The 27871-nt window shown below is 47.2% G+C and overlaps 2 protein-coding genes across 12 annotated transcripts; one reads left to right on the top strand and one right to left on the bottom strand.

Moving 5' to 3' along the window:
* The first annotated feature begins 42 nt into the window (after nt 1-42).
* On the top strand, nt 43-27336 carry trim33l (tripartite motif containing 33, like). 9 transcript variants are annotated; one of them, XM_084358477.1, is made up of 14 exons: nt 43-674; nt 3658-3718; nt 3898-4060; nt 5003-5129; nt 5268-5384; nt 5903-6017; nt 6298-6444; nt 6653-6764; nt 7112-8277; nt 11128-11309; nt 11499-11610; nt 12308-12364; nt 12902-13024; nt 13484-13567. In XM_084358477.1, the coding sequence occupies exons 2-13, from the start codon at nt 3674-3676 to the stop codon at nt 13004-13006; spliced, it is 2448 nt and encodes an 815-aa protein (XP_084214603.1). In that variant the 5' UTR covers nt 43-674; nt 3658-3673; the 3' UTR covers nt 13007-13024; nt 13484-13567. The 9 variants fall into 9 exon arrangements, with proteins under 9 accessions (XP_084214603.1, XP_084214602.1, XP_084214606.1 ...); XM_084358476.1 differs by having other exon boundaries at nt 12902-13613; XM_084358480.1 differs by lacking the exons at nt 12308-12364; nt 12902-13024; nt 13484-13567 and adding an exon at nt 26328-27336.
* Nucleotides 19409-26282, bottom strand: plin6 (perilipin 6). Of its 3 annotated transcripts, none has more exons than XM_084358484.1 (8): nt 24787-26282; nt 23842-23872; nt 23476-23674; nt 23101-23183; nt 21951-22188; nt 21564-21745; nt 20882-21148; nt 19409-20561 (listed from the first exon to the last, which is right to left on the bottom strand). In XM_084358484.1, exons 2-8 carry the CDS (start codon nt 23854-23856, stop codon nt 20145-20147), a joined length of 1401 nt encoding a protein of 466 aa, XP_084214610.1. In that variant the 5' UTR covers nt 23857-23872; nt 24787-26282; the 3' UTR covers nt 19409-20144. The 3 variants fall into 3 exon arrangements, with proteins under 3 accessions (XP_084214610.1, XP_084214611.1, XP_084214609.1); XM_084358485.1 differs by having other exon boundaries at nt 23790-23872; nt 24908-26282; XM_084358483.1 differs by having other exon boundaries at nt 24908-26282.
* Nucleotides 27337-27871: the final 535 nt, after the last annotated feature.

Below are 27871 nucleotides of genomic sequence, written 5' to 3'. Positions count from 1 at the left end.
TTTATTTACGCAGCACTTTTCTTAAAGAGGTCACAGGATGCTTGTGTTTGCAGATACAACACACAAACACGTGCACGATGATAATAATCTAACGCAGACATGAAAAATAACCCTAACTCTATAAAAAGTAATAAAAGTAAATGATTAATGTTTTGTCTTTCAGCTCGTGCACATCTCTGCCCTCTGGAGACCTGAAGGACAGACAACACCTGTTAGTTTCAGGTGATAGATGCACATAAAGCCTCCACACCCTCCTTCACACTCCGAGGTCTGATTACTGGAAAGTTGTATTGTTCCTTAGTATTACCTGTAAAACTATAACTGATGAATCATACAGTGTTATTTGGGTGGAATAAACCTTTAAAACTATGATAAACTGCAGGAGTGTAGCGCTCAGCTGGGTCTTAATGACGTGCAGTTACACTGACGTACAGCAGGGGGCGGCGTTCAGCGATCCGCCAGAAAACCAGTGAAGTAGAAGGAAGAAACGAAGAAGAAGAAGTTGAAGAAGTTTTATTGTTAGTAGTAGCAGCAGTAAACGCAGTAGTAGAAGTAGTAGTAGTGGTATTAGTAGTAGAAGCAGCAGTATTACAGGGACGGTGGCGGGTGTCTCCGTCCTGTGAGCAGTTTGGAAGCAGCGCAGTCTGCTGCGGCCGGAGGACCCGGATGTAACGGTGAGTTAACCATCACAGGTACATTAGCCTGAAGCTAACACAGCTACATTAGCATGAAGCTAACACAGCTACATTAGCCTGAAGCTAACACAATGTGCTGAAGAGGTGAGACCTCTGAGAGCAGTAATGTTCTCTGACTCAGGTTCTCCATTAGTCAGCTGAAGAACAACAAGTCAGGCGGCTGGTTAGTCAACTGGTTAGTCAACTGGTTAGTTAACTGGTCAGTCAACTGGTCAGTTAACTAGTCAGTTACCAGATGTTTTCTTAGAGATGCAGCAAATTCAAGCGATGGGACTGAATATAACACTTGTATGGACACCAGCTCAGGACTCAAAGAACACACAGAACAGATCACACAGAACAGAACACACAGAACACACAGAACAGAACACAGAGAACAGAACACACAGAACAGAACACACAGAACAGGACAGAACACACAGAACAGAACACAGAGAACAGAGCACAGAGAACAGAACACACAGAACAGGACAGAACACACAGAACAGGACACACAGAACAGAACACAGAGAACAGAACACACAGAACAGAACACAGAGAACAGAACACACAGAACAGAACACAGAGAACAGAACACACAGAACAGGACACAGAGAACAGAACACACAGAACAGAACACACAGAACAGGACAGAACACACAGAACAGAACACAGAGAACAGAACACACAGAACAGGACACAGAGAACAGAACACACAGAACAGAACACAGAGAACAGAACACACAGAACAGAACACACAGAACAGGACAGAACACACAGAACAGGACACACAGAACAGAACACAGAGAACAGAACACAGAGAACAGAACACACAGAACAGAACACAGAGAACAGAACACACAGAACAGGACAGAACACACAGAACAGGACACACAGAACAGGACAGAACACACAGAACAGGACACACAGAACAGGACAGAACACACAGAACAGAACACACAGAACAGGACAGAACACACAGAACAGGACACAGAGAACAGAACACACAGAACAGAACACAGAGAACAGAACACACAGAACAGAACACACAGAACAGAACACACAGAACAGGACACAGAGAACAGAACACACAGAACAGGACACACAGAACAGAACACACAGAACAGAACACACAGAACAGAACACAGAGAACATAACACACAGAACAGAACACAGAGAACAGAACACACAGAACAGAACACACAGAACAGGACACACAGAACAGGACAGAACACACAGAACAGGACACACAGAACAGGACAGAACACACAGAACAGGACACACAGAACAGAACACAGAGAACAGAACACAGAGAACAGAACACACAGAACAGAACACAGAGAACAGAACACACAGAACAGGACACAGAGAACAGAACACACAGAACAGGACACACAGAACAGAACACACAGAACAGAACACACAGAACAGAACACAGAGAACATAACACACAGAACAGAACACAGAGAACAGAACACACAGAACAGAACACACAGAACAGGACACACAGAACAGGACACACAGAACACACAGAACAGGACACACAGAACAGGACACAGAGAACAGAACACACAGAACACACAGAACAGAACACACAGAACAGGACACACAGAACACACAGAACAGAACACAGAGAACAGAACACACAGAACACACAGAACAGAACACAGAACAGAACACAGAGAACAGAACACACAGAACACACAGAACAGACCACACAGAACAGAACACAGAGAAGAGGACAGAACACACAGAACAGAACACACAGAACAGGACACACAGAACAGAACACACAGAACAGAACACACAGAACAGGACACACAGAACAGAACACACAGAACAGAACACACAGAACAGAACACACAGAACAGGACACACAGAACAGAGCACAGAGAAGAGGACAGAACACACAGAACAGAACACACAGAAGAGGACAGAACACACAGAACAGGACACACAGAACAGAACACACAGAACAGAACACACAGAAGAGGACAGAACACACAGAACAGAACACACAGAAGAGGACAGAACACACAGAACAGAACACACAGAACAGGACACACAGAACAGAGAACAGAACACAGAGAAGAGGACAGAACACACAGAACAGAACAGACAGAACAGAACACACAGAACAGGACACAGAACACACAGACCAGAACACACAGGACACACAGAACAGAACACACAGGACACACAGAACAGAACACACAGAACAGAACACACAGGACACACAGAACAGAACACACAGACCAGAACACACAGGACACACAGAACAGAACACACAGAACAGGACACAGAACACACAGACCAGAACACACAGGACACACAGAACACACAGAACAGAACACACAGAACAGAACACACAGAACACACAGAACAGAACACACAGAACACACAGAACACACAGAACAGAACACACAGAACACACAGAACACGAGCTTTGCGGCGCCGCAGCCTCAATATAACACAAGCTTATCTTACAGAATAATGAAAGTTACAGGACACAGTCCAGGACACAAAGAGGCCGGGTGAGCTCTGACCCAAACCCTGAAAGAAAAGTGTTCTGGTCTCCACCAGTATAAAACCAGGAGCCCGACAGGTCCGGGTCAGGCTGGTCCCTCAGGAGATCAGGCCCAATCATGTATGGATGAAGCCACGGTGACCTCCTGATCTGAGTGTGTCACTCGTGGCTGGTTGAAGCAGCGTCAGATGTGCTCACTAGATCTCGGACAGGACGTCTGCTACACTCCTGGTCTCTGCTCGTCTCTGAGAGCAGCCGACACTGTTCAGTCGTGCTGTCGTGTTGTTTCCACTTCATCATCAGTCATCGTGTGTCCTGAGTCTTCATCTGGTCTGAGTGCGCTCGGTGAGAGGAGTGAAGCTGGTCACTGAGCTGAGACACACGAGGTTACTTCACAGGTAGAAATGTCCCGGTGCTGCTGTTTGTGTTCGACATGATTATGTCTCTGTCTTCCAGGACTTCTCTCTTCAGCATGGAGACAGCAGCAGGCCGAGGAGACGGGAGTTTCAGTCAGCAGGTAAGGTAACACAAGCTGTGGCTCAGGGGCCCTCGGAGGACGTCTGGGGCTCCAGAACCAGGTCATATCTGAGGAAAACCTGAACTTCCACATGTTGAATAATTATTCTGTGAACCAGACTGAAGTCATGTGGTGCTGTTAGTGTGGAGCTCCTGTGTTTATCTGATCTGACTTTATAGACACCACTGATCACCGCCCCCCTTCAGTGCAGCAGCTGTGACGCCTCCTCGGCCAGATGTTGGTGCGTGGACTGTAATGAAGCTCTGTGTGACGAGTGTGTGTCGGCTCATCGCAGAGTGAGCGTCACCCGATCACACAAGATCCTCAACCAGCCGGCAGCCGGTCAGATATTAATCTATTGATCCCATCAGACTTTGATTGTTCATGTTTATTATATTTAGACTCTTCTGAAGAGCTCACAGTGTGACATTCATGAGACCGTCTGTTGATGTTTGACGTGCAGGATGTTTTTATGAGTCAGTATGAGTCTCAGCTCATGATGACCTTGAACAACTTATATTTTGAATCCACTGAGGGTCCAGTCTCCAATGCTTCCTCCTTAAATAGTGAACAGGTCATCATGACCAGCTACGTCCTTTATCTGGTGTCTCCACTGATGTTTGACACAGATTCCCACAGAGAGACGTCCCCAGCTGTATATCGCAGTTTTGAATCCGGATGCACACTGGTCATTTTTAGGTTTCCCTCAGTCATGTCCGGCACACACTCCATAAGTTGCATAAGATACTCACAGTTATAAACCTTATATTTCCTTTTCAACTCACTAAACTGACACATTTGTTAAGGGAGTCTGGGGACAAAGAAGTAGCCTATACTGGTTACTGTTTAGTGTGTTTGTAAAATGTGACATGTTTAGATCAATAAAATGTTTCTTCTTTCATAAATTGAGTGTAAATGGTGAAATCAGTGTAAACAGTGTGTTCAAACAGCTGCTAAATGTTGGCAGGTAAGACTTTAGCACTTTAGACACAGAAGCAGACAGGCTGGTACAGCCATGCTGCCACAAACTGACACTTTGTACAAGGAAACAAACAACTTACTGTTTTCATTTAATGCTGAAGTTACAAGAAGGAGACAATGATTCAGAATCTGTCAGAGACAGAGTTTCACTACGTTACAAAGTTTGTTTTAACTCAACAACTCTTAAAATCACCACATTTGTTAAGGGAGTCTGGTGTTAGTACCACACAGACAACGTCAGGATGCATGTTGACACCAGGTGTGGACAGTGTGACCACATGTCTGTCTGTTTCCTGTCTTCAGGGAGCGTCTCGAATCCACCCATCAAGTTCTGCAGGCTCCACCCGGCTGAGCCGCTCAAACTCTTCTGCTTCACCTGTTACCAGCTCACCTGTAGAGACTGTCAGCTCATGGGTCACATGAACCACAGGTACACAGGCTCTGACCTCCATCCAAACACGCTCAGCTTTAAAATGCTTCCTGAGTATCGGTGATATTCACGTCTCTTGTCGTCTTCTGTGTAAAGTCACCTGTCTGGTGGTCTCACCTGTGTCCTGCCTCCTCTCAGGTATCAGTTTGTTACAGAAGCGTTGGACAACATGAAGAAGCAGCTGGAGGTCCAGGTTCAGCCAATCAGAGCGAAGAGAGACACAGCGAGGCAGAGTCTGCAGGACATGCAGACCAGGTGAGTCTGGACCGACACGCTGATGTCATCGTGTTCGAAGCTGTTTCTCTGGCAACACATGTAACTGAGTACATTTACTCAAGTACTGTACTTAAGTGCAAGTTTGAGGTTCTTGTACTTTACTTGACAAATGACAACGATGTACTTTTTACTCCACTACATTGACTTGATTACTTTAGTTAACTAGTTACTTTACAGATTACATGCTGCACATTTTTACATGAATTGATTTTCTCATCAATCAGATGAAATCAATGATTCTGATTGTTGAAAAGTTACTTTTACTGGTACTCTTGATTCTTAATCAGATACTTTAGGCTTTTACTCGAGTACTAGTCATATGGCTGATTTTACCAAAGTAACATCTTAACTTTTCACTGACTGTTGGATACTTCTGACAACATTGAGTGTAACTAAGTACATTTACTCAAGTACTGTACTTGAATACATTTTTTGAAGTACATTTATTTGATACTTTCAGTTACTAGTTACTTTACAGATTACATGCTGTGTTTCAGGCTGCAGGACATCACTGACGTCGAGTCTAATCTGAAGTCGGACCTGCAGAATTCTTACAGCATGATCTGTGAACAGCTGAAGAGGAGGATGGACGTCCTGATGAACAAGGCCAAGGTGACACACACAGACACACACACACAGACACACACACACAGACACACACACACAGACACACACGCACACGCACACGCACACACAGACACACACACACACACGCACACACACACACACACACACGCACAGATGTTTTCTTCTTCTGATGAAACTAGAAAGCGGTTTCATGTGATTGGTTGACTGAACATCTTGAGTCGTGTTGGGTCGCTCGGTCTCAGGTCCAGCAGTGTGTGGTCGACCCGTCCTGTGTCAGTCTGGTTGATTGTGTGTCTGTGAGCAGATGGTGTGCACAGAGGAGGCTGTGAAGATTCAGAGGAAGATCCAGCAGCTGAAGCAGCTGCAGCAGAGTCAAGAGTGGGTGACTGAAACGGCAGAAAAAGCCAGAAACACCAGCGACCTGCCGGCTCTGCTCAGGTACAAGGCTCAGGTACGTCACACACGCACGTCCGTTTGTCTTCAGCACGCAGGAAACACTTCAGACGGACCTCAGTGCGTCGCCGTCGTGTCTTCTGTAACAGTGTTCAGCACCTCGTCCTGCAGGCAGCCATGTTGGACCCTTGGATTGTTTTATTTTACTGATTTTCTTCAACACCAGAAGTCTGAAGAGCAGAACCGGTCTGTGTTTCTGTCTGCAGGTCGAGTCTCAGCTGAAGAACCTGGCGGATCAGAACTTGTCTCCTCCTTTGTTGATGCCTCACCTGAACATCGTCACTAACAAGAGTTTGCTGCAGATCGTTCTGAGGTTTGGTGAGTTGCCGTGTCATCAGTGTGTTGCTGTCTCTGCTGGTCTGCTTCTTACTGAGCTGTAGTCTGAAGGCTAAATGGATTTGGATGTCGATTACCATGGAAACAGTGGAAGCTTCACAGCAGACCTATTGAACTGGTGGCCTGTGATGTCACAGTGATGATGATGTCATCATTAATAAAAGGATTGCTCAAACACTAACGTGAAGCGTCTCAGTGCGGACGGAGGGTGACAGGTGGAGCTGAGCTCGATGACATCATGTATTTTCTCAGTCTCTGATTTGGCGGACGTAAGGAAGTCACACACTCAGGTGTACTACCTGCTGCTGACTCCATGTTTCTGTTTCCAGGTGAACTCTGTGTGTCTTGGGTCCCCTTCTCTGTTGACAGGGACACCACCTCTGCCGCCGCTGCCTCCTGTGGACTCCGCCCCCAAACCAGCTCTACTGTTAGCATCCACTCACCTGGTCCACCTGGTCCACCTGGTCCACCTGGTCCACCTGGTCCACTGAACTCTTCTTCATCCAGTCCGTTGTGTCCTCCTCCCTCCATCTTAAGCATCAACCAATCCAGCGCTCTCCTGACCACACCCACTGCAGCCACCTCCACTCCAGCTGTCCAACACCTGTCCTCCTCACCTGGGGTGATGGTTTCTCTCCCTGGATCCAACCGGACCCAGGTGCAGCCAAAGAACCCTGTTCAGTCTGCCTGTCTGCCCACGAACCTGCAGCCTGTCACCTTCTGTTTACCTCCTCAACCTTCCAACATCACAATCCTTGAGTTCCTCAAATGCCCGCTGGTCCTGAACCAACCCGCTGCTCCCAAACAGACGCAGCCCAGCGCCCTGCTCCCCAACAATCTGCAGGTGTACCAGGTGTTACCCATGATGCTCAGTAAGGCTCCATCGTACACGGTTGGGCAGGAAAAAAATGGCAGTCATCAGTTACTTGCTGCAGCCGCTGCTGCCTCCAACATCACTCCGCACACCTCCACCTACAGGCCCCTCCCCAACCCTGACGTCCCCTCACCTGTTCCAGTGAACCATCTCACTACATCACAAACCACCTCTGATCCCACGCCGCTCCGTCAGACTGCGACCGACAGCGACCTCCAGCCTCTGAAGGATCAGATCGAGACACCCAGCGGCCCTCTGTCCCTCCTCCAGTTCCTCACCTCTGATGTCACTCCTGGCTCCTCCTCTCAGAGTCCAGTGGTGAGGGCAGTGGCGGACTCTGCCTGTGATCTCAGCGTTCAGCAGGTGACAGCGCGGCAGCCAGCGGAGAACGAGCCAACGTCCACGATGTGTGAAGAGACCGAACCTGCAGCGAAACCAGCTGAACTATCAGACAGAGAAGAACCGAGCTCTGTGATTGGACACACACACGTCAGTCTTAGCCAATTACAGCCCAGAGCGTCTCCGGTCAGCCTGCCTGTGTCTCCGCCTTGGCCCGGCAGCCTTGTCCCCGGTGGTGAGGAAGATGAGCTCCACCTGGAGGAGATGAGGGAGGACAGTCAGGTAGGAGCTCACCTGTGAATACTGATGTTTACTGTTCAAGTTTAACTTGTCAGTCTCAGGTTAAAGGTGAAATATGTAAAAACATTCAGAAATGTAACGAAGGTTCAACAGAAAATTACAGATTTGACACGATGTCAAAGACATAAAGTTAGCATGCTAACCAGCTAGCTCTGGGCCAGAAAACCTCTCTCTTCCAGCGACCCAAAGCTCCTGTGCAAGTCGTATATACAACAACACTCTTCGGTAGTCTGGCTAGCTGCACAGCTAACAGAGCTAACAGGCTAACAGTAGCTACAGCCATGGATGTATAGAGTTAGCAGCAGCAGTGGCGTATTTAAGAAATTTTGGGGCCCAAGGCAAAGGCCGGCATGGGGCCCTCTGAAATGAGAAGACAACACACGAAACAACAGGTCAATTATACAGACACATACATTTTAACAGAATACACATGTATTATGTGTTTGACCTGTTGTCCCTCTCTTCCTGTCCCTTTTTCACGTTGTCTCTCTCCCTCATTCTGAAAACAAACACACAAACACAGTATCAGGCTCTGACCCAGTGGTGAAGTGTAAGTATATTTACTCAAGTGCTGACGTAGACATTTTAGGATTTCATGCAACTTCAGTTTTGTCTGCTCCGCTGTATCTCAGAGGCAAATACTGCACTTTCTACTCCACTACTGTGCATCATTTACGTTGCTGGTTACATATTTCAAACCCTTCCTGCCCAGTGAAAACCAAGTACCCTCAAAATGATGATGTAATGCTAATATTTGTGATAAACTGAAAGAGTCTTCCTTTGTGGGGCGACTTCTTCAGCCAAAACTCTTTAAAAAATGGTCTTGGGCCAGCTGGAAAATACATCATGACAAGACTTCAGTGAAGTTAGTTTTAAACAAAAAATAATAATAAAAATTGATACAAAATATTTAGAGGTTCAAAATGTAAAAACAAGAGGCGTATCTCATGCAGCCAGTGGAATAACATGATGCAACACTAGTCGGGCTCCAATGATGTTGTTATAACATAAACATGTCCCTTGTTTCTGTTGGCATAAGGGACATTTCCAGGTTTTGTCCATGGACAGACATGAGCCATTGAACCACTGGTCGCAGTCGTCACATTGGATCTGTTTAATTGAGAACAAATTATAATTTTCTTTTTTTTTTAATTCATTATTATTTGACACCTAAACATTATTATATCTTTTTCATGGCTATATAACAATTCAACATGTCTTTAACTGTGTTTCAATTACTCACCCATTGTACAATGGCAGTTCCTGGTGCTGGTGGCTTGAAGGTGGCACACATAGCACAGCAAGTTTGATCATCAAAGACTAAAGCAACATTTATTTAATTATATATACCTCCTATCTTTTTGATTTGTAGCTTAATTAGCCTTTACCTGAGGCCTCCAGGATGTGAAGAGCCAGATCTCTCCTCTCCTCCATTTCTTTTTTTAGATGTGCAGAAGTTCATGTCAGGGACGGCTGGGAAAGCCTTTATCAGGGCTTTTACATCCAAACAAGATCAAATGCAGGTACAACAATAATGGGGGGCAGATAATAAACTACATACACTCATGATCGCTATTAAAAAAATAAAAAATTGTTATTTCTAGTCACACTATAATTTGTACATTTGCCGATATTGGTTCACATCAATTCATCTTTCCCAAGAAAAGTCCCTACCTCACATATGAAAACAATAGTTCTGTGCTGACCTTTACAACAACGACACCACAGCTGCTTCACCTTGTTGGAGTGAATGGGACATAACGCCCCCTTTCCACTGGACATCCACCCATTCGTCCTCCATGACACATGCGGCTCATCATGAAGTGCTCCCTGAATAAAGTTTATATTCATCATTCTCTTTAAATTCAGGTCCCTCGTGTCCAGAGATTATCACACACATGTGCAACAACCCAGTGAATAACATTGCTGCAGATGTAAAAAATGTAGCGTGGGTCATTTTTATAATCTATTTTACAAGTGAAGTCCCAGCAGCTGAGTCAGAGCTTTAGGGTCTGAACATTGAATGCAAGTGTATAAATCACTGGCTTTACATCTTTGATCAAGATTTTGACCCATATCATTTTAGAAATGTCATATTTTACCTTTTAGAATTATCTATCCCAGCTATTGGTCATTCAAAGAGCCTTGGCATGTGGCCCATTGAAACACTGTATCCTTAACAACAGCACACACATAATAAGATTAGCATTCTGCTGCATTTTAGCAAGAGGATTTTAATCAAATCATAATTAATGTGCGCAAATAAGTAATGACTGTATTAACCATAAGTGTATGAGGATTTTTATGGGGCCCTCAGGAACTTGGGGCCCCAGGCAACCACCTAGTTTTGCCTGATGGTAAGTCCGCCCCTGAGCAGCAGTTAGCAGGAGCTCTGGTGATATGCTGCCTCCTTTTTGTTTGGAGAATAATTCAAGGTGGCACAATTGCACCTTTTACATCTCGCGCTCTTATTTTGAAACAAAAGTGTTTTTCCCTTGAGGTTCACCTGGTCTCGCTCCGCTGCGCTGTGATTGGATAGTCCTGCTTTTGTATCTCTCTGTGATTGGATGGCAGAGACGAGGCAGAGAGCTGAAACCACGATCAGTCTCGTCTGACTGGTTGAGCTCTGACCGTGTGATTGCAGTTGATGAAGAGTGCAGCCTAGCCTCCCAGCATGCACTGGGGCAATGAATTCATGGATATTAGTGTAATTTTGTGTTTCAGCACTAATATATACATTTTTAACTGTTCCATAATGTTTCCACCAGTTATGTTAATGATGTAACCGTCCAGTCTGCGCTCATCCAGATGTTCTTCGCTGCTCTGTTACAGTCCCATGTTGATGACATCACAGACAATGTCACCGAGCTGCCGTCGTCACCAGAATCTCCCGTGACTCTGCAGATAGTGAGCTGCTCCGCCTGCGGATCATCGTACGGATCAATAATCTGTTCAGCCTGCGGTCGAGGATACCACCGAGACTGCCACGTTCCTCCTGTTGGACCCGACATCCGGTAACAGCCAGTAAACTGCTTTTATCATCTCACTGCCGCAGAAACAACAGATAATATCCATCAGACGTCTCGACTCAGCTGCAGGGAACTGGACCGACCAGCAGAGACATTCTGCTGCTGAATCTGATCTTTTCAAGCTTTAGTGAAAACGAGTCCTGACTGTCTTTCACCCTCTTCTTTGTCTTACAGGTCGGTGTGGTTCTGTTCCCTGTGTCAGGACCTGTCGGACCCCTCGGACCCCTACAGCTCTGACAGACCACAAAGACCTCCGGGTCCTGGTCTCAGCCTGCTGGACCAGAGGGTCAGACACACACACACACACACACACGCACACACACACACACACACACACACACACACACACCAGAGAGAGACTTCCTCTGGCTGAGCTGCTAACTTCCTGTTTAGCCTTCTGCTAACTTGAATAAGAATAGAATGATCTAATTGTGCCATTTTTCCAAATGTGATCCGACTGAATGGATCAAATTGTGATGGTAGAACGGGTCGCTCTGTGACGCTCACACATGAATCCACTGTTTTACAGACACGTGTTTTACAATAAACACTGACACTCGTCTCCTCTGATGTCACTTGTTGCCGCCCTGTCAGCCTTTTCTTACCGCAGCCATCAGTCTGATCAGGGCAGTCAGGTGAAGACAGCAGTGGGGCCCAGGTCAGAGACTAACACATGATTAGACAGAAGACGTGTTGAGCAGCGGATCAATACTCCCCCAGATAACATGAAGCATAGACGATCAATACTCCCCCACAGTCTCATGGTACTTAGTTACTCGTGGATCAGAGTAAAGCAGAGTAAAGTCAGGCACCAGACAGGCCCGGTGGAGCCGAGCTGTCGGTGCCGAGCTGTCGGTGCCGAGCTGTCGGTGCCGAGCGGTGGACCTGGTGGATCACTGTTGTACTCGTGACGTGTTGTTGTTGTTGTTCTTGTGAGTTTTGTCTCAGCATCAGGTGAAACTGTGTGTGTCAGTGTGTTACAGAAGTGTGAGTGTCTGCTGCTGTGTGTGAAGGTGAACAGCTGCAGTCGACTGTGTGAGGTCAGTGTGACATCACAGCTTCAGCACAACACACACACAGCTTCAACACAACACACACACAGCTTCAACACAACACACACACAGCTTCAACACAACACACACACAGCTTCAACACAACACACACACAGCTTCAGCACAACACACACACAGCTGAAGGTTGGAGGGCTCGCCTCGTCATGTCTGTGTGTTGTAGTTGACTGTTTGACCACTCGGTGTCACTGTTGTCCCGTCAGCTGAAGGTTGGAGGACTCGCCTCGTCATGATGTTTGTTGATGAGCCAGTGAACACATGTTGGTTTGGACGTTCAGGTGTCCGTCACGTCTCTGGTGAAACCAGACATGATGTTGTTAGTTGGTGACAGACGGAGCACAGAGCCGCTCCAACGGGCAGCTGGACTTTAACTTGTGGCAGAACTTCTTCAGGTGTTTCCTCCTTCTTCAGGTGCTGTTTATCCAGCAGGTGGAGCTCTAACAGAACCTGCTGCAGTCTCAACAGTGATGATGAAGATGATGATGGTGATGATGTGTTTTCTTGCAGTCTGGTTCTGTCCGGTCCGATCTGGAGTTGATCTCGGAGCGTCTGACTCTTCGTCGCTCTCCTTCGTATCAAACGGCTGCAGAGTTTGTCTCTGACGTCTGGTGACTCTTTAAAGACGTGAAGGTACAGAAACATGATGTTTGAGGTTGAAGTGAATCACTGAGGTCATAGAGACTCAGTGACATCATCGACCTCTGAGCTCTGAAACCAGCATGAAGATCAATCGTCGCCTCGAGGCCGTGAACAGTCTGATGTAGTTACATATAATCGATCAGTTGGTTGAGATTACATGTGATGATCTTCTGGCTCCAGCCTGAACGTGTTGTCCATCGTGAAGACGACGTCGGGCCTGTCGGAGGCTCTGACCCGACTGAGAGCGCTGACAGAACATGAAATAATAAATAAGCTCAGTTCAGCGAGCCTGGAGGAGAGGTGACGGCAGCGACGCCAACAGAAGACTTTTAATTGAAGCAGACGCAGGAAGTGTTGAGTTGCTATCAGCAGTGTGATGCAGTAACAGTGGATCAGAACACCAACGGGCTGCACCGGCTCGTTACCCATCACTTCTCTGTGTGTTTCCAGGGCGACGTAACGAGGCTGCAGGAGAGTTTGAGTCCAGAGCTTCATCTTCAGCCTCTGACGGCAGCGAGCAGCAGAGACGGTGACGGAGGGGACAGACGGGGGTCAAAGGTCAAGTCACAGGAGCAGGACGCGATCACCAGTGGACAGAAGCGACGGACAGACCTCGTCCTCCCCCAGGATCACGTGGTCAAACAGCTCAGAGTGAGCCCACCTGTGACCTCCCAACAGCCAATCAAAAGCCTCCGTGCCCTCCCACCTGTGGATGATTAAACATGTGACTGAGCTGAGCTCCTCTTACAGATGATCCTCTGAGTTTTACTGTGGTCACCTGTGTGTCCCGCCCACAGCACACCTGATTGGTTACACGCCACACGAGTAATCACCACTGAAGGCTCGGCGCCACTGACAGACACAGAGAGACAGCAGAGACGGTGGAGGAGCTCTGGTGGAGGAGCTCTGGTGGAGGAGCTCCGGTGGAGGAGCTCCGGTGGAGGAGCTCAGGTGGAGGGGCTCAGGTGGAGGAGCTCTGGTGGAGGAGCTCCGGTGGAGGAGCTCAGGTGGAGGGGCTCAGGTGGAGGAGCTCAGGTGGAGGAGCTCCGGTGGAGGAGCTCTGGTGGAGGAGCTCTGGTGGAGGGGCTCAGGTGGAGGAGCTCCGGTGGAGCTGCGTGATCATCTCGATCTGCTTCTGCTGCTTCACCGCTGCTGACTGAATGAAGCGACGCTGGTGTTTCACCTGCTGTACGTAACGTTAGCCCATAACGACGTGCTAATGTTCATTAACTGGTCCATTATTTAACCTGCTGACGAGCACCACAGTGATCACAGAGCTGAAGCCCCGCCCCTTCCTGTCCCCTCATGGACCTTATTGATCAGAGCTTTGTCTGTAGTGATGAAGAGACACATGATGTATTGATCCCGTTTGAGTCTCACGTGATGTTTGTCGGTTTGTCATCAGTGACGTCACTATCGACGCCGTCGGCTGTGACGTCATCGTCAGTGACATCATCATCTGTCTCAGGATCAATACATCACGTGTGTCTTCATTGATTACTGTACTGTTCACTTTATCACACTCAGGAGGCCCTGAGGGGGCGGGGCCTCGGCTCTATGACGTCATCAGGATATTACTGTTACTGTTAGTTACTTTTGACATGATGTAACTGCAGGTGAAGTGTCTGTTAATCCCAGTGGTGAAGTAACTAAGTACATTTACTCGAGTACAGACTTGAGGTACTTCTTTATTCTTCCTCTAACAATCGCTTCATATCATGAAGCTGTTAAATCATTAATGTGAGTCAGTTCCTGTTGTATCATATTTAATCGTCATGTTTTTTAGTCTCCTTCAGTCGAAGCTACGTCAAACTACTTCACTACCTCTGAAACTACGTTTCGTCTTGTTCACTTGTTGCTCACTGAATGACAGTGAAGTCTACAGTCTATTACTGCAGACACACCTGTGAGATGTGTCAGTACCCACATATTCAGATTTACTTTGATGCCGTTGGGTCCGGTTCTGCTCGGTGTGTTTGTGTTTGCTCCGGGGGGAAATGTTGGTTCTCTGTAAAAACATTAATCAAGCAGTTTGGTTTAGACCTGCTCAGTTCAGTCTTGGTCGGGGAGGGTGGGTTGGGGGGATATGTCATTGCCAGAAACGTTTTAATGTCTTTGAAATTAATACTTTGCACTGGTCATATCCGTCTCGTTTCAGTTTTTTTTTCACATCCTAATTTTCCATGTCAGATGGTATGAGTAGGGCCTAAATCACCCTGCTAAAAGAAGAAAGGTCTTTTCACATCTGAAACAACTTAAAACAGAAGCAGCCTTTCTACAAGAAACCCATATTCGCAGTTCAGACAATAACCTACTTTCAGGATGGTTGGGGCAGGGACTCCACTCCTCATTTCAGCCAAAGCCCGAGGAGTTTCAGTCCTTATCAGTCAGGATGTATCATTTGAGCTGCATAATGGGATCTCTGACAAGTTTGGTCGATGTGATTATCTCTGGCAAATTATACAACACACCAGTTGTACTTGTAAATGTTTACGCCCCTGATATAGATGACGTAGTCTTTTTTGAACGATCGTTCTCCCTGCTCCCAGATCTTAATACATATTCTCTGATACTTGGTGGCGACTGTAACTGTTGGCTTGACCCGGTTTCGGACCGATCCTCTACGAACCCCGGCACAGCGAGTAATTCATCCCGTTTTATTCAGGCTTTTCTTTTTGACTGTGGTGTCAGCGATAATAAATTGATTCCCCTGGTTCACTCCTGTGTCTATCAGAGCATTGTCGTCTCTGACCATGTCCCTTCCTGGCCTGCCACAAGGAGACAGACAGTGGCGATTCAATTCAACTTTGCTGTCTGATGATAATTTTGTTAAATTCATGGAGAAGGAAATAGCTTTTGTTCTTACTACTAATATGTCTCCAGACGTATCTGGTCTAATTGTCTGGGATTCCCTCAAGGTTTATATCCAGGGACAGATTATATCTTACACTGCGCAAGTGAGGCGAAAGTCCTATAAGGAGCGATCAGATCTTGCCCACCAAATTAAAGAGATCGATAAACAATACGCTCAGACAAAGTCTCCAGATCTTTACAAAAATGCAGTCGTGCAGTCGTCAATGCAGTCGGGTAGGTGTCCGGGCCCTGACGGCTTCCCGGCAGAATCTTTAAAGAAATTTTCCTTGCTGCTTTCCCCATCGCTGTGTTCAGTTCCCTCATATTCTGCAGACGAGGTTCCTTCCCTCCTTCGTTTTCTGAGGCCAGTATTACTCTCATAGCTCCTACAGGCCCATCTCCCTCCTAAACGCAGGCGCTAACATTTTGGCCCAGGTCCTAGCCCATAGATTGGAGAATGCCCTCCCTACAATCATATCCAAAGACCAAACAGGCTTTGTTAAAGGCAGGCGGTCCTACTTCAACATAGGACGACTGCTCAACATTATTTACTCTGCCTCTGAAGATGTCCCTGAATGTGTTGTTTCTCTCCACGCAGAGAAAGCATTCGATCGTGTTGAATGGGTCTACCTATTTACTGTGCTGAACAAATTTGGTTTTGGTCCAAACTTTACCTCATGGATTAAACTATTATATTTGCATCCCACAGCCTCAATTCGTACTAACTCAACGGTCAAGACCTTTTAGTTTGCATCGTGGAACCCGTCAGGGGTGTCCCCTCAGTCCCATGCTTTTCGACATGGTTATTGAACTGCTTGCCACAGCACTTCGCTCTTGTGAGGATGTATCTGGTGTCTGGAGAGGTCACACTGAGCATAAAGTCTCACTTTATGCTGACGACCTGCTGCTCTTCGTCTCTTATCCAGCAGCCTCATTGCCCCCTGCTCTGTCGCTGCTCAGTCAGTTCGGTAAACTTTCAGGCTATAAATTAAATCTCAATAAAAGTGAGCTTTTCCCCATTAACAATGAAGCACGTGCCTTAGACCTTAGCAGTTTCCCTTTCAAAATTGAAAACAACAAATTTTCCTATTTAGGCATATCCGTGACAAGGAAGCATCAAGATCTTTTCCAGGAGAATCTGATCACATTGTTAAATCAAACTAAACAAATCCTAACACAATGGTCGCCCCTGTCGATGTCGCATCAACTCAATCAAAATGACCATTCTACCTAAATCTCTGTACCTTTTCCAGGCCTTACCTCTTTATCCCCGGATCCTTTTTTCAACTTCTCCACTCAGTTATTTCTTCATATATATGGCGGGGTAAGCGACCACGTTTGAACAGGATTCATCTTCAAAAGACCAAGGCGACGGGGGTCTGGCCCTTCCAAACTTTCGCTTTTATTATTGGGCTGCTAACTTGCGCTGCCTTGCATTTTGGTCCTCCTGTTATGGCCAGCCTGACTGTCCTGACTGGGTGGCGATGGAGTTGCAGTCAAACGACAATTATTCAATTCTTGCACTCCTTGGATCCTCACTTCCACTTCCCTCACTTAGATCAGTCAGAACCCCAGTGGTTACATCCTCTAAAAATCTGGGCCCAAAGTATTTTGGTTTTCATAGCTTTTCTCTGCTAAGCCCCATTGCATCAAACTACCTTTTCAAACCATCCTGTCAGGACACTGTCTTTCAAGAATGGCACAGGAAAGGGATCGTACGTTTCAAAGATCTGTTCATGGATAACAGTTTGAAAATTCAGCCTCCCTAAGTCAAATTTTTTCAGGCATCTTCAGGCAAGACATTTTGTTCTCTCTGACGACCAGATCTGTAACAGCAGCGGATTTGACCATTGTTGACACTGTCCTTTCTATAGATCCACTTAGAAAGAGGCTAATTTCGGCTCTTTATGGCAAGCTGTTAGATCTTAGGAGTGCCCCCACAGATGAGCTCAAAACAGCAGAGGATACTTGGGTTTCCATACTCAAATTGGTTAATTCAACCTGGAAGCTTCTCTCATTCACATGTACTGGTCCTGCTCAGGCCTTGAGAAATATTGGAGGGAGGTTTTTCATACACTTTGTCGGGTGTTAAACATCAAATTAGAACCGAACCCATTGACTGCTCTGTTCGGGGTCATGGGAGGGGAGACAGAGTTAACTATAGCAAAGCAACACACTGTATCCTTTCCCTCCCTTCTGGCTCGACGAGCAATTCTGCTCAGGTGGAAGGATACTTTCCCTCCCACTCATCCGCAATGGCTGGAAGATATCATGTCCTGCTTAAAACTGGAGAAAATTAGACGGGGCCCCTTCCTGAAAGATTTCCAGGCCCTTGAGTTCAGCTCAGCTATGCTGCACACTTGTTACACACTGCGAGCTTTTGGTTTAACAGTGATCGTATGCTACGACTAGTAATCTGGCAATGACATGGGAGGGATTATTTTGTCCATTGTTCGATTTCTTTTCTTTTTTCTTCTTTATGATTTTATACATCTGTGTGCATGGTGTGGTTGATATGTACCCACACCCATCTCATGCCTCTGTAATGACTGTCCAGCACTGCACATTTGTTATCATGAGAAAATGTTAATAAAACAATTTTGACCTGCTCAGTTTGGAAAGTGTCGTGAGACGACTTCAGAAGTTCCTTCTGATGTTAATGTGGAGGACCGGACCGGACCGGACCGGACACTGGACCGCTCCGTCAGCATGATTAATAAACTAAAACATATTTTATTTCAATGAAAATCATCAGTTTGGATACGTTTTTATTTTTTAATGACATTTTAGTCTCATGTTTGGTGGACAGCTCGGTCCCTCGGGGCGCAGTGGAGAGAAGAAGTGTGATGTCACAGTGACATCAGAGGGAAGACTTCCTGTCTGTGGCTTCATGAGGAAAAGGTCATCTAGCACCATCATGTGGATCAGGACCACACACCTGCAGAACTGACGACATCACATCAGCCTCAGCTGCTAACTAGCTGATGTTAGCATGCTATATCACCATGCTAAAATAAGAAGGTGAACAGGTTAAACATTAGCACGTTAGCTTTGTCATTGTTAGCATGTTAGCAGTCAGCTTGTTATAGAGTAAAATATCTCAGTGTCCACACTGATGGACTCAGTTTCATTCTGGGTCCACATTACCCACAATTCATTGTTAAAGGAACAGCGCTCTCCTCCCGTACTGATGGAAAGTCCCAAACTCATTTGAAAAGACGTTATTTACACACTCGACGTGCACCCACTGCTAACACTGTTAGCTAACAGTGTTATCAGGAGGAGATGATGGCTGAGTTGATATTTTTTAGGTGAACTGTTCCTTTAACAACAGGGTTAGCACGACAGTAAAGTTTGTGACGATGCTCCTGTTCCTCAGAGGATGAACCCTGGTTCAGACCACACGTCCCATCACGTTCTGAGTGCTGATGTGATCAATCATGTTGTTTCTGATGTTCTGATTATTTTATTAAAACCTGAACAAAGAATCTGAGTCGCTTTTGTTTCTGATTCAAACACCAAAGTTTATTGAACTCGCTGGAGAAGAGACATTCTGTTAAATCATCAATAATTATAATAGATTCATGTTTTATTTGTTTGGTGATAAATGAGGTTTTTTTAGTTCAGCTGTTAAACAACAAACAACATTTAAAGGAACAATCCGTCACTTTTCACTTGCTGAATCACAGACGTGATCGACTCTTTCATTTCATCTTCAGACCTGCAACACCTTCATCACGGGTAACTGACCCGTTAACAGTTAACATACGCTTCATCAGCTGAGTACGGTGGCCATGAGGGCCAAAATAATAATAAAAAGAATGTTATTCCTGAAGCTTTCAGCCACGTCTCATGGACTTCATCAGTGGGTGTTTGGAGCAGACCCTGATGGAGGCGGTGAGATGTGGCTGAAGACAGAGCGTCCTGTCACTGAAGTTTTAAAATGAAAACATGATTCATTATGAACGGACTTGTAGTTCAGATCACATTGATGAGCCGTCGATCGTTAAAGGTTCAATAACTGAACTAGTTTCCAGTGAAACGAAACATCCGATCTGTGACTCGACTTGTTTCTCTGAGATTTAAACTAATTTTGCGATCGCTCTGTCGGTGAACGTGAACGCACAAACTAACACCAGCTGAGGCAGAGACGACGCGTCACCGAGCGCTGAGATAGGAGGCTGTGATTGGTTGGGGGGCGGGACTGGCAGCAGTGATAGGTCTTAGATGAGGGTGGGGTCACACCTCAGCGTGGTGTTTAAGAATCGGCCGTTGCCGTGTCGTTGGCGGCGTTGTCGGAGGAGTTGGGGCTCAGGTACTCGAAGGCCTTCTGGCTTTGAGAGACGAACTGTTTGAGTGGAGCGAAGAGCATCTCGGCGGCGGACGGGCGGCGGTGGGCAGAAAAGCCGTCGGAAGGGAGGAGCAGGCCCTCCACCTCCAGGGCCGGCGTGTCCTTCACGCTGGAGCGCCGGCCATTGGGGGGGTCGGGGCTCTGGGGAGCCCCGGAGCCTCGGGAGGCGGAGGCTCGGGAGTAGAGACTGCGGCGACGGCGAGGACGGCCGTCCATCGCCTTCAGGAAGAGACTGTTAGCTGAGCTGCGACGAGACGAACTGTCGGACATGAAGTCCTCCTGGTTCAGGAAGTCCTCGACGTCCTGATGAGATGGCTGCTGCAGCTGGAAGACACAAGTCAATCAGTGTTGAGTGTTTCAAGTGTGTTCCTGGTGTGTTTCAGGTGAGTTTCAGGCGTGTTCCTGGTGTGTTTCAGCCGTGTTCCTGGTGTGTTTCAGGCGTGTTCCTGGTGTGTTTCAGGCGTGTTTCAGGCATGTTCCTGGTGTGTTTCAGGCGTGTTCCTGGTGTGTTTCAGGTGTGTTCCTGGTGTGTTTCAGGTGTGTTTCAGGTGTGTTCCTGGTGTGTTTCAGGTGTGTTTCAGGTGTGTTCCTGGTGTGTTTCAGGTGTGTTTCAGGTGTGTTCCAGGTGTTCTTGTGAGTCTCACCATGTTGTAGAGCGGCGTTGCGTTGATCAGCAGCTGCAGGAGGATCTTGGAGAGTTCCTGCAGGTCTTGGAGCAGCTGCTGGATCTGAGCCGGCAGCTCTCTGATCTGACGCACAGGACGCATCTCAGCCAACACGGCAGCCTGACCTTTGACCCCATTCAGGGTCAACTCTCTGAGGCCCTCAGCCCGGTACACCAGTGCCACGAGGAGGCCCTGCAGGTACTGCAGCAGCTCACCGACCACCTGCAGGACCTTACCCAGACCCACCTGCAGGGAACAGACAAGATCGACAGCTGAAATACCGCAATCAGGGCCGAGCGAGGCGGCCTGAGGCGTTAACTCAGCATTACATGAAAACATGAAGTTGTAAAAAGTGTCAGTTTGTGGCAGCGTGTCTGCTCCTGAACATCTGTCTGCTCCTGAACATCTGTCTGCTCCTGAACATCTGTCAGCTCCTGAACATCTGTCTGCTCCTGAACATCTGTCAGCTCCTGAACATCTGTCTGCTCCTGAACACCTGTCTGCTCCTGAACATCTGTGTGAATCTTACTTCACTCTGTTGTTTTACATTTTACCGTGACGATCAGTAACTCCCTGAGCTGTTTCTGCCTGCACACCTGTGGAACATAGAGGTGCAGATGTTGTGAGTGAGTGGACGGTGCAGATGTTTGTTGGGCCTCACCATGTCGGCAGCGTCTCCCAGCGCCCTGACGGCTCTCTGCAGCTGCTCCCTGATCCTCATCAGACGATGAAAGAGCTGCAGGCTGAGACTCAGCAGGAGGCTGCGGACCCTCGTCCACAGACTGGGCTCGTCATCATCATCTTCGTCCTCGTACTCCTGGACCCTCATCTCCCACTCCCGCCCTGCCACAACAACCACAGTGCGTTAGAACATTTCACGCTTCTCACATCTCAGAACATCTTCCAGCTCCATTGGTGTCGTGATGACGAGCTGCAGGTTTGTGTCACATGATGCGTTTTACTTCCTGTTTCCAACAGAACCCCTGACCCATTCTGAGATCATTCCACAAGTCTTGACCACAGTTACCCAGGATGCCCCTGTACTTACGCAGCGTTGGTGGGAGGGGCAGGTAGAAGGCGGTGGCGTCCTCCAAGCGACTCAGCACGTCATCGAGCCCCGACATGGTGGCTCGGCCCACCTGAGTGTCCTGCAGCATCAGGACGGCCGCCCGAGCGTTATCGGCAAGACGCTCGAGCTGATCGAGAGCTCCGTCCAGACCGTCCATCGCCCACATCTGCACGTCGTCCAGGGTCAAGAAGAAGGCGTCCTTCAGGTGACCCACCACCTGAGGACGAGGACACACCTGCTCAGTCCAACGGGAGGCAGTGAAGTGAGACAGTTCAACAAACTGCTGTAACACAATTATTCATATTAAATATCAAAACATCACAGATGAAGGTGATGAAGAGAACCATGTACCCAGTGTTCTTTCGTTTTTTCGTTTCAAAACCAAATAAAAAAAACGGAAAAACAACTTTGTTTTTCTGTTTTTCTCTTTTAAACCCAGAACGGAAAAACGGGAAAAACAGAATAAGACAGACCCGTTATTACCGGACTGCACAGCATCCGAGAGATTTATTAGGTTAGGCTACCCTATTATATCCAATACAATCATGATGTAGTCAGTCCTGAGCCTACAAAACAAAGTTTGGGAAATGTCTGCGTGGTGTAGCTCCACCTGCTTACAGTGCAGCTGACGCTACCTGAGCCACCATCTGATCCTAACTAAGCATTTGTTATAATTATTAATCTACTGTCAGAGAAAAATATTTAAGTTCCAGTTCTGTCTGAAACCGTATTTCTTCGGCGAAGGTTGTGCTCCATGCAAAACCTCCTCATACTCATTGTGGAGCATTGCGAGGCACATGCAGGACATCTCTGACCTCCCGGTGTGTCTTCCACTCTCTAACAGTTCGCAGATTAGACCTGCATCAGGCTGAAGTGCGGCTCACCTCGTGCCCTCTGACTCCGCAAACATCTCCAGAATATCAAAATAACAAAACAATAAAAATCAAATACGTAACGTTTTTGTTTTAAAACAGAATAACAGACACAAAATGTGGTTTTGTGTTATTCTGTTTTTTCGTTCTGGGTTTAAAAGAGAATAACAGAAAGACAAAGTTGTTTTTCCGTTTTTTTAATTTGGTTTTGAAACAAAAAAACGAAAGAACGTTGGGTACACGGATTGAAGAGGAACCTCGTCTGGTGATTGGGTCAGAATCGGGAAGTTCCTCTCCAGACGGTCGAGACCAACCAGGGCAAAGTGATTGGCAACTTCAACTGGAGACAGACAGAGGGACAGACAGACAGACAGAGGGACATTTTAAAGGTTCAGCAGGAACAAGAACTAGATGAACATCTCTGAATGTTTCTTCAATCAAAACAACTCGAGCTAGCTGTCAGAAGCTAGCTGCTACTGTTAGCAAGATGAAAAGTGACTACTTAAATACCAATTCCACTATTAGCAGTATTTAGCAGTAGTACTAGCAGTATTTAGCAGTAGTACTAGCAGTATTTAGCAGTAGTACTAGCAGTATTTGGCAGTAGTACTAGCAGTACTTAGCGTACGTACTCTGCGGCTCCAGGGTCTGGAGGAGGGGCGTGGCCCTCGTCATGGCGATGTGGGAGATGCTGCGAACGCCGACCTCGGCCGCTCCTCCCATCATGCCCAGCAGGGGGTAACGACCTTTGGCGTCCGAGTACGCTGATGTCACGGACTGTAACGCCGAGCGGACCAGAGGCAGACGGGAAGCTCGCAGCACGGCACTGGTCTGACAAACAGGAAGAGGTTTTCATTGTTAGTCTATATTTGTGTCATCATCAGTAGCTTCCTGTCTGTGTTGAGCCCTCAGGGTCACATGGCAGAAACAAGGGCTGTCCACATACTTTTGTCCGCAGTGTCAGAGGATTATGATGTGGTGCTGTCGGTTGAACCCACCTGATGATCTGACATGTCTCCTTCACCAAATCTGAGGACAAACAAACAGAGCAGGTCAGACTCATCGTGACTCGTCCTCCTTCTTTTTCCTCGAACTGCTGGTTGCTCGCAGCATGAGGCAGTCAGCTGCTGAACCTCCACAAAGATGACGACTGTTCAGCTCCAACCAGCATGAAAATCAGCTTCTCTCTGCGACGCCATCTTCAGACCCGACCAGCGAACACACAGCAGCTCATTCACTGTCAGCTTCATCTGCTGCGAGGCTGCAACCAGCTGCTCTTTATTTAAATGACCAATCACAAGCTGATGAAGAACATCGGAAAAGTCAAATCAATAAAACCTTTGAATCTGTGTGTTTTATATTGAAGGTTGTTTGACTGATTCTCTTTAAATGAAAGAACACGTTTGTGTCTCGGACAGAACCGCTGAGCCCGTGAACAACACGACCGGAGGCCTCCAGCGTTTCCTGTCAGTGAAGCTCTGACACGAAGGGTGTCTCGTCTCTATGACAACATGTTGACAGCTGAGAGACATCAGAGGAGGACGTGAGCGACGCCGGGAACCATCGAGACAAAGACACGGTGAATACGATCAGCGAGGCAGAAACAGCCTTTCTGATGAGCGTCGGAGCGCTCTGAAGACAGACGCTCGCTCCGCGCTCAGATGAAACCATCGTTACAGGGTCACATTTGGCCCGCGGGCCACCAGCTGAACACTGGGCTCAGACGGGTCGAGCTCAGTGGTACAAACATTAAATACAACAACATCTCATGACCTCCGTGATCCATCCAGCTGTGGACTGATCGACAGCAGCAGGAAGCGTCACCACTTGTTTTTAATATTGTATATTTGTTTGTAAACAATGTTTCAGAACCAGGCTGCAGACTGAAACCCGTCCGGACCGGATCTGATTCACAGAAACAAGTTAAACATTTCAACACTCACAAACGGATCTGATGGTCTTCAAGAAGCTCAGACGCGTTCACATCGTCACCAACACGCGTCAAACAGCTTCTACACACAAATATCTGCTCAGCATGAAGCGTGAGGAGCACACAGCTCTTACCCCATTAGAGAGTCCGACGTGACCAAGAGGCTGCTGCACTGAGTGATGATGAAGATGATGAAGGCTCTAACTTTATGACCAGCTGCTGAAGAGTCTGGAGAGTTTTTGTGGTTGAAGGCAGCGTCCTGATTGGACGGAGCGGCGCGTGACGTCACTGGTGATGAAAGTGAATCAGGCTGATTGTTGGTGTCGCTGTGACCAACTGATTAATGGAGACTGAATGAAGTCATTCAGGAGGAGCAGAGAGTTGAACTGATGACCGACACACACTGTGTTTTCTTACTGGGATCAAACTGGTTTCAGTCCGGTCAGCTGCGGAGGACCAGAACAGTCCAGATCCTCGTCCACAGCCGGAGGACTGGAGTGACGTCGCCGATGCTTTTTGTTGACGACCGGTTTGAAGCCTTTGGTTTGGCGTCACAGCCGTCACCATCCTGGTCAGGGAGTCAGATGTCACCATCTTTGGACACGAGGGTGGAGCTGGGGAGGATGTCCTGATTGGATCCGACACGGTGCCGTTGAGGCTAGAATTTCCTCCAACTCCCGACCTCAGAGCGTTCAGGTGCAAACGGAGCGACTGAACAAAAAGAGGAACCGTCAGCAGTGCAGCTGAGAGCAGAGCACAGTCAGACGCCATGACGCCTCCAGTTTTACACAACATATCATTTCATTCAGCCGACAGGTGCTGGTACCGCTGGTACCGCTCCACCATCGGGTCGGCAGGTCAATGTGCTCCGAGTTCACAGGTAGGACTCTGAGTGTCGTTCCACTGGAGCTGTCTGAGGCTCAGTATCCCTGCCCACTTTGTCCAATCAGGACAGAGGACTCCATCAAGAGGCGGGCCTGTCAGAGAAGATGCTCCTGTCGACCCGTGACGGCTGATCCTCCGAACGGGCCGAGAGACGGAAAACACCAAGAAAAGAAAGAGACAAAGACAGAAAGGAAGGAGTCGTCCAGGTGTGCAGAGGCAGACAGGAAGTTAGCTGAGACAGGAAGTTAGCTGAGACAGGAAGTTAGCTGAGACATGTTAGCTTCTTGTGTATCTTGTCCCCAGTATCACTCCAGGCCACGTTTGTGCCTTACTGGACCTCTGTCTGACGACCACCTACTTCCAGTACAGTGAAGGTTTCTACAGACAGAAGCCCGGCCCGGCTGTGACACGGGTTCACCGGTGCCCCCAATAGTGTCCAACCTCTACATGATGACCTTCACAGGACCTGCACCGAGCCACTGGTTCTGTATGTGGACGACACCTGGGTCAGAATCAGAATAAGGGAAGTGGAAGTGTTCACAGAACACGTGAACGCTGTGGACAATAACATCAAGTCCACAGTGAGCTTTGACCACAAATGTCCTTCAGCAGGAGACTTTTTACTCTGAGTACATTTAGAGCCTGTAATCTATTACTTCTATCTTCCAGGTGGAGACGGTCAAACAGCTGTGGACGAGGAGAAGCACTCTTCTTCTGCACATCTGAGACTGGTGATGATTCAAAGACACTGAACACAGAAGAGCTTCTGAGAAAACAGCCGGCTGTCGTTTCATCACAAGTTCTCAGAAAGAGCTCAGATCATGTGATGAACATCGCCGTCACAGCAGTGAAATGCATCATGGGTGATCAGTCTGAAACACTTGTCATCAAATGTGGATTATAAATCTCTTAATTGACCTTCTCTCTTGATTAGGAGCCGGATCGATCCACGATATGAGGTCAGTGTTTTCCCAGCAGTCGGCCCGCAGACTGCGAACAGCGGCAAGTTTTTCCTCCTAAAAGGCCCGAGGACCAGAACCACAGAGTCCTCCACATGAAGGCCTCAGTGTGCGAGCGCTTCATGTGACAGAGACGATCATGACTCTGCTCTAATCACTTCTTCACGCTGCAGTTTCTCTCACAGCAGAGAAGAAGAAGGAAAGTCCAGAAGAGTTCAGCCTCACTCACATGTGCACTGTTGTGTCACTACAGTAGAGTCAGGTGATCGTCCTCAGGAGGCGCCACCGGATCAGAACCGCTTTCTCTGGATCAACATGTCGTCACATTCACTTCACCCTTTTTATGTATTTATATGTTCTGATTGGATCATCGTTGGCTATTATATCACATTCACAGGCTTTACTGGCACGACACAAACACAACAATAACACAAACACAACAAATAACACAAACACAATAACAGAAACACAACAAATTACAGAAACACTACAAATAACACAAACACAACAAATAACACAAACAACAAATAACACAAACACAATAACAGAAACACAACAAATTACAGAAACACAACAAATAACACAAACACAACAAATAACACAAACACAACAAATAACAACACAAACATAACAAATAACACAAACACAACAAATAACACAAACACAACAAATAACACAAACAACAAATAACACAAACACAACAAATAACAACACAAACACAACAAATAACACAAACACAACAAATAACAACACAAACACAACAAATAACAACACCAATATCATATATTATCATCGTGTGAACGTTGTGTGTGAAGACCAGTCAGTCCACACGCTGACACCTGCTGGACAAACCTCTGTATTACACCTGTGTGTTGGCGCTGCATGCAGAGGATCAGAACCAGAACCACTTTTATTACCAGGTAAGTTTTCACATAGGAGGAATCTGCTGCAGCCTGGAAACTGAACATGAGACCAAACAAACATCCGGACAATAACACACTTCGATCAGACTGGACCACAGTCACCTCTGGTTCGGTCCAAATGGACCCTCAGTTCAGTAACGTGGAAATGTTCTGTCTCTCTCTGTCCTCTCCTGCCGTGTCTAGCTGTCTGTAGCTAAGCTAACAGCAGGTCTGTGGCTAAGCTAACAGCAGGTCTGTGGCTAAGCTAACAGCAGGTCTGTGGCTAAGCTAACAGCAGCGCTGTGGCTAAGCCAACAGCAGCTCTGTGGCTAAGTTAACAGCAGCGCTGTGG

This window comes from Pagrus pagrus, assembly GCF_965226575.1.
Source record: "Pagrus pagrus genome assembly, chromosome: 7".
Classification (NCBI taxonomy): domain Eukaryota; kingdom Metazoa; phylum Chordata; class Actinopteri; order Spariformes; family Sparidae; genus Pagrus; species Pagrus pagrus.
This window is presented reverse-complemented; position numbering and strand designations above follow the sequence as displayed.

Coding starts and splice junctions, on each gene's coding strand:
- plin6 (XM_084358483.1), bottom strand. Junction 23,675..23,841: donor GAGACATGTCAGATCATCAG/GTGGGTTCAACC, acceptor CCTGTTTGTCAG/ACCAGTGCCGTGCTGCGAGC. Junction 21,746..21,950: donor GCCCCTCCCACCAACGCTGC/GTAAGTACAGGG, acceptor TTGTTGTGGCAG/GGCGGGAGTGGGAGATGAGG.
- trim33l (XM_084358474.1), top strand. CDS start 3,674: ATGGAGACAGCAGCAGGCCGAGGAGACGGGAGTTTCAGTCAGCAG. Junction 6,765..7,111: donor GCAGATCGTTCTGAGGTTTG/GTGAGTTGCCGT, acceptor TTCTGTTTCCAG/GTGAACTCTGTGTGTCTTGG. Junction 11,310..11,498: donor CCTGTTGGACCCGACATCCG/GTAACAGCCAGT, acceptor TTTGTCTTACAG/GTCGGTGTGGTTCTGTTCCC.